This window comes from Formica exsecta, unplaced genomic scaffold (genome assembly GCF_003651465.1).
Source record: "Formica exsecta isolate Colony F162 unplaced genomic scaffold, ASM365146v1 scaffold2449, whole genome shotgun sequence".
In the NCBI taxonomy this organism is placed as follows: Eukaryota; Metazoa; Arthropoda; class Insecta; order Hymenoptera; family Formicidae; genus Formica; species Formica exsecta.
The window spans coordinates 2392-9417 of record NW_021849726.1 but is presented as its reverse complement, the minus strand read 5'-3'; the positions used below and the strand labels follow the sequence as shown (position 1 = coordinate 9417).

The 7026-nt window shown below is 28.9% G+C and overlaps 1 protein-coding gene across 2 annotated transcripts; it reads right to left on the bottom strand.

Moving 5' to 3' along the window:
* Positions 1 to 3161: 3161 nt before the first annotated feature.
* Positions 3162 to 6246, bottom strand: LOC115236098 (pyrimidodiazepine synthase-like). Of its 2 annotated transcripts, none has more exons than XM_029808295.1 (6): positions 6055 to 6246; positions 4926 to 5083; positions 4683 to 4847; positions 4471 to 4603; positions 4186 to 4301; positions 3162 to 3791 (listed from the first exon to the last, which is right to left on the bottom strand). In XM_029808295.1, the coding sequence occupies exons 1-6, from the start codon at positions 6086 to 6088 to the stop codon at positions 3669 to 3671; spliced, it is 729 nt and encodes a 242-aa protein (XP_029664155.1). In that variant the 5' UTR covers positions 6089 to 6246; the 3' UTR covers positions 3162 to 3668. The 2 variants fall into 2 exon arrangements, with proteins under 2 accessions (XP_029664155.1, XP_029664156.1); XM_029808296.1 differs by having other exon boundaries at positions 5975 to 6087.
* Between the last annotated feature and the right edge of the window lie 780 nt (positions 6247 to 7026).

Sequence of the window (7026 nt, the reverse complement as noted above, 5' to 3'; positions counted from 1 at the left end):
TAATATTATAATAACAAATAATATATAAATTTACTTTCAAAAAATTCTTTCGAGTAAAGTGTTTATTTTCAGGATAAAAAAAAAACAATTCACACAAAAAAATATAATTTATTTTGTATTGCATAATAATGAATATATGTTTATAAAATGAGACATTAGCAATTAATTTTCGATTGCTGAAAAACCCTATAGAATAAACTTATTTGAAGATAATTGTCGCTTTTTTAAAGCTATATATTAAAAACACACACACACACACACACACATACACACACACGCACACGCACACACACACACACACATATATATAAAACATCTTTTTATTTTTTCTTTAATTTTTATAGAATTCTTATGTAAGAATTATCAAATATAGATACCTAAAAATCACTATCCGCCTGTGAAGTAAACGTCAATAAAGACAAATTAAAACCAATTGTGCATCACATTGAAAGTAGCAATGAATTGCAAAGAATTGTTTAACCATCTATAACGAATTGTAAAGATTTACGTCGACTTATAATAATTTATATAAGACAAAAACACATAACAAATATAGATCGGCAATGTCTAATAATATGAACGCGTTATCAACAAAAATTGGGTTTATAGTATATGTATATGATAAGCAATTACATAATGCAATCAATTATTCATAATTTAATTATGAATAATTAAATGCTAATATTAATTAAATGCTATTATTAAAATATTAATAAAATAATATTGTTATATCGGTGCTCTAAAAATATAAATAGAAGTAACCTATATAATATAATAAAAATCTGTGATACATCTCGAATATTTTCTTAAATTTTTGGTAAGTTCATTTTTTGTTGATAACGCCAGATACCTAACCACTGATATAAGAAAAAAAGTAAATTTACAACATACTCAATATGTACATTTTTAGTATATTCTTCCTGCCTTAGCTTTAGTTACAGAGGAGTAAGTTATATTCGCTTGTAAAATGTTCGTCAATATGTCTTATGTAAACTGTGTTTATACTACTAGATACACCAAACCGAACGTGCTTTAACCGTAATTTCTTTGGTCAAAAAATTGCATATCAATTTTTTTTTATAAGAATTATTCATTTGGTCATCTTTTTTCATAATTCTTTTAATTTTCAAGATATTAGATATTTCAATAACTAAGTTATAAATTAAAGTTCCAATAATTAAGTCCACTTAAAAAAACTGAATAAAAATCAAATTCTGTTACTAATTGATAATTCAGGAATTTAATTTTATTTTGAAAGCTATAATTCACGCAAAATACATGAGAGTGTAGAAATTGATTATTTTAGATCTCAAAAGCAAAGATCGCTATCAAGATACACTAACTAATTTTTTGAATCTTTGAAAGTAAATTAACTATATAAATTTTATTATATATTTTTTAAATTGAAATGGTGTTAAATTAAGATCTTGCCTTAAACGCCTTAAATGACTTAACACGATAGCATGGGATAATATCTTTCCAGACATATAAGTCTATTATGCTGTTTGAGAAATATTTCAGAAATTGTGTAATGTGTATATTATATGCTATTACGGATTACACTGTTTTAAGAGCTATTTGTATCCGGTCACGATTTAAAAAAATTACTTCATGTAGCTAGGTACTTTTAAAGTACACATATAATTTGTAAAGCTTTCGGCTCGAAACGTGTTCTTAAGAGATATGTTTCAATGATATGATATATATGTATATATTTGTTTCGTAGAAAAAAGAAATAGAAGATAATAAAAAAAATAGAAGCGTGGATATGTATGATTTTAGATATACATTTATGCGGTGCTACAAATACGAGTTTTATCGTTTGAAACGAGATATTGAAGTGGTGTTTCTCTCCTTAACAATTCTGATACTTAATTCAATTTGTTTCAAATTTTATAGTTAATTTATTATACAGTTTGTAGACTAACAAATTCTCGTTACATAGAATAATGTAAAATTGTGTAAGAAATAATATTATAATTTTAAATACGATAAAATATTTATGTAGCAATATAAATTCTGGCTTTATTAAAAACTTTTTAATATAATTTCTAAATTCTTTTCAATGTGTGCATAATTTATGCTAGGCGCATTTAGATATTGTATTATTGATAAAATAATATATAAAATAATAAAAAAGCTCACATGAAAAATTGCCGGGATAATTGGAGATTTTTAACAGAATTGATTGTCAATAATATATCGCAATAATTTTAATATAAATTTTTTGTTCAAAAATTTAACTATAGATTTAAAATATATTATAATCAAAAATCAAAACAATAATGATATATTATTTGATATAGAGATATACAAAGAAAAAAATATATAAGATATTATTTCCATAATATATTCCATAGTATGTTTTTATCAGTTTCAAATGTGAAAATGTAAAAAAATGTTTTTTTTTAATATTAATTATTAAATAAAATATATGAAATTATATCAACGACAGTATTATTTTTAATATAATATAATAATTCGAAAATATTATTTTTATTACAATATGTGAAAATGCAGAAAGTATAATATCGATAGCACTAATTATATAAAACGATATATGCAACATACCTGGCAATGATCGTGCGACAATTGTCTTTTTCCCGCACTTTGCCTAGGAAGATCACAGTGCGTGTAATGTACGAGAAGAGTTTTGATTCTGAATACACGGGTTTAATTCTGTACACGTTTTAATGTAACACAGACGAACTGATACTGTACGAAAGACGTTTGTGATGATTTTGTGTCTGTGATTCACTTTTTAACACTAATAATGTGTGAAAAATACGCAACGATTTGAACATATGCATATATAGACACAGCATAGACTATCGAAAAATTTATCGAAATGCAAGCATATTGCGATTCTCAAAGTATCGAAATAATCAGAGCAGCAAACTTCTCGTGATAATTGTTCGAACAATTTTAATATGTATCAAACCACGTGCAGTAAAAAAAATAGAATTCAATTTATTTATATTATTCTTATTAACTGTAAATATTCAAACAAAAAAACCATATAATATTTTTTTATCATTTGAAATAACGGTGTAAGAACACAAACGTAGAAAAACAAATTGTAAAAACATGGAATGTATTTATATACATTAAAGCTTTATTATTGTGTGTTAAAGTTTATTATTGATTAAAGAGCAAATAAATAATAAGAGATCAACGTATATTATAAATGCTATAATTTACACTTTACATTAACAGTGATTATTATAATTACAATATAGCAGAGTACAGTTATGTGCTCCGTTAGTACCTTGTTAAAATGTAGAGAATGTAGTTATTCTTAATAATGTGTGAAGTATCTTTTTTAATTATGTTTAATACTAAATTACTTTATCTAAATTAGACCGCATCAAGCAGTATTGTAATAGTTATAAATAAATTATAAAAAGCGTTGCCGCTACATATGATATGCACAGTATATTTGAAAAAGAGAGAGTATAAAAATATTACGTATTAATTATTATATATTAAACTTACAAAATTGAATACGTACAAATCAAATGAGATAAGGAAGAGTATTCAATGTTAATACTATTTTTATATTATCGATGTTAATACCATTGGAATGTTAATACTGTCATGTTAATATGTCATTTATACTAAGCGATGTTTATTCTTACGACATTTTACGATATATTACGCAAATGCGTTTAAATATTGTCGTAATCAACGTTTCCCGCTTTTGAAGCTTCTATAAATTTTGCAAACTTTTCATAGGAGCATTTGTGTTCCTCGACAAACCACTGACTTTTCATTTCATCCAACCAATCCATCTGATATAGAGCAAACAGTGTGATTAATATATAATTAATTTTTTCAAATGCGAATGTGTGTGAAAAATCCATTAATGTAATTTTGTGCTAGAGGCATATGTTAAATTGTAATTCAAATAGATCTGCTGTTAGAAAAATGAGATTTCTCGTTAACAAATTTATTAATATTATTATTATTATTATTATTATAGACAATTACTTTTGATAATATTAACAAATAATTTTCATGTAAATAAGAAAATTATTTATATTATATGATGTTAAAAATATGAGTTTTGAAAACAGTGTTGCTTGTGAGTTGCTGTGAGCAAATCTTTAAGATCAAACTGTGATAAATGTTTAAACCCAAACTGTTGATAAATATAAAGAATTATATTAGATATTGTATACTTACAAGATTAGGAAATCTCTCCTTGTCAAGACTTGCACGCTGTTTGTAAAGTATAGTCAGAGCCTTTGCACTCTCAAACCAGGGCCACATTAGAATGTCCAACATACCAGGATTATTTCCTAAAACAAACATTTTATAAAATAAGAATTTTAAAAAATGTAAACATTAATATTTTATAAGATACAAATCTCTTATTTATCGGAGTCCAAAAACTAATAGACAAAACATAAATTAATAATTCTGGAAAGAGATGTCTGAAGAAAGAAAACTAAGAAGAGTTATGCAAACCTCCAAAAAAAAGTGTCTTGCGTATACCAAGCTCTTTTTCAAATTCTTGTAAATTATCCATTGCCTCAACTATAATCTCTTCAAATTGTCTCTTATCCTTGTCATGTATGCAATTTGAGAAAGTCTCTATAATCTGTAAGAAAAAAATATTTATTAAAAAACTGGCTGTTTCATTCTACAAAAAAAAATTAGATCAATGTTGTATTTAATACCTTAGAAAAATGATCCAATAGTTCTAAATCACGACTTTTTGTTTCATCGTTGTATAAAGGAGGCGCAGGATATTTTTGATCCAAGTAATTTGCTATTGCAACAGAATCTGTTACTACTGTATCATCTGTGTCTACGTAAGCTGGCACTTTACCCTCTGGATGAATCTAAAACAAAAGTATATTTGTATAAATAGCAAGAAAAAAAAAACTACATTTGTTAGTTAAAAATGACGCTTTACATACTTGGAAATACCAGTCCGGTTTATTCTGCAAGTTAATATTGACAATGTCATGAGGAATCTGTTTTAGAGTGAGTATGAGTCGTATTCTGTGAGCAAAAGGACAATATTTCATACTGTACAAACGTCCTTGATTTTTTATTGCCTCTGGCTTTTTGGAGCCTGAAACAAAATTTAGGAGAGAATTCAATATAATATGTTTGCTATGTGATAAATATTCTTCTCTTTTATTGGCAATGAATGGGATAGCTTTCTGTTCTCACAGCCACAAACAAATTATAAAGCTTTGAGTAAGACCAACTCAAAAAATATACACAAGCTCTGCGTTTCACAGTATATTCAAAGAAAACTGTGTATAGTTTTAGAAAGCTTTGCCTAAAATTCCAATATCTGCGGATATCCATACAATCTTGATCTCTTTATTCTTCAGAGATAACATTTCCAGTTTATCTTTTATATACAAGATATAACAATTCTTTTTTTTGATGAGATCTATCGAAGCTAAAGTCTCCATCATATTGCAAGAATACGTGAAGATGACAAATTTGGTAATATCCCTAACAGCAATGATTTCTATACAATGTAAAATGGCTAGAGCTTTGGCAGTGTATACAAAGGCATACGAAGAGAACCTTAATAACATTTGCAGGAAGGAAGAATAGACTGTGAATCCCACATGTCTTGTTTCCAATTTTGAGGCATCCAAGTAAAATATTTTATGATTCTTCATAAAATATTGTAATAAGAAAAGTCAGCTGAGAAACTGAAGTTTCTTATTTCATCTATGACTGCAGAAAATATAAATTTTGTGTAACAGAGAAATATGAATATTATAATTGAAGGACTAAGTTCTTATACATAATATTTGCAGCTTGTCGATGACCAAATAAAAATTCTTGAAAGAGATTTAAGAATATATTTTGATCTGAACTGCTTAAATCGTTTGACTATACATTCCCACTTTCACAAAGATTATATTCATGGGGATGGATTGTTTAAGAACCAGAGAATACTTAAAGACTGTTTGTTGTATCTTTTCCAATTTCTCCATACCTTATGAATCCTCTCATAAGCAATTTATAGATATTAATGACATTCTCTCGATAGGCTCGATTGCTGCAAAGATTATTTACCATTTGCCTGATGCGGGGAACTGGAGGAACTCATCTATAAATAATCCTTTCGCAAACCCAGGTTGATATTATCGAATTTGAAATTGAAATTCGACGCAAATTCGACGAATTTTTTTTTTTTTTTATTATAGTAAAAAGTGTATATACTGTTAAGGCCGTATTACACTACGGGTTGCGGGCTCGGTTGCGGTCGGGGGTTAGGGTGCGAACTCATGCAGCGGAATAGCGTAAAGCCCGAATCACACTAGCGGCTCGCGGCTGCGATTGCGATTGCGTTTGTGATTGTGATTTGCTACGCTCCAATCATATTTGTAATTGGTGCTTTCTGATTGGCTGAGGCAATCGCAATCGGAGCCGCGAGCCGCTAGTGTGATTCGGGCTTAACGCGGAACGAGAGCATGACCAATCGCGAGCGTTCTGCAGTTTTCGCTACGCTCACGATTGCTCCGCTCTTGTTCCGCATTACGCTTTTCCGCTGCCATGGGTTTTCACCCTTAGGGTTACAGTTGATAGTTGCGGATTGACCAATCAACCGGTAAGCTGCTTTGCTCTGATTGGTCAATCCGTAATCATCAACCGTAACCATATCGACATATAGGCCGGTATTCATAGTCAGTTCTTATATTTAAGATCGTCTTAAGCACAATCTTAAGATGTCCTTAACCAATCACAGAGCCGTATTAGCATCTTAAGACATTACTTAAGACGGTCTTGAAATAAGAACTGACTATGAATACCGGCCTTAACCTTCCTTTATACAGGGTGTTCCGGAACAACCTTCCGTCCGTGAAATGACGTATTCCTGATACAATTCTAAGACGATTTTTCCTTTACCAAAATTTGAATTGAAGCGTAATTTTTGAGTTATAAGCAAAAATAGTTAGCAAATCACGCGTCGAGTACAGAAGGCAGGCAGGAGCGGCACGGCGCGCCGCGAGCGCCCGAAACAGCTGAACGTCTCATTACCACCGC

What these genes read in the sequence shown, in the direction of transcription:
- LOC115236098 (XM_029808295.1), bottom strand. Translation starts at nt 6,088, where the DNA reads ATGAGTTCCTCCAGTTCCCCGCATCAGGCAAATG. An exon ending in TTCCCCGCATCAGGCAAATG is followed by an intron (nt 5,084 to 6,054) that starts GTAAATAATCTT and finishes ATTTTGTTTCAG; the next exon opens with GCTCCAAAAAGCCAGAGGCA. An exon ending in TATTGGATCATTTTTCTAAG is followed by an intron (nt 4,604 to 4,682) that starts GTATTAAATACA and finishes TTTTTCTTACAG; the next exon opens with ATTATAGAGACTTTCTCAAA.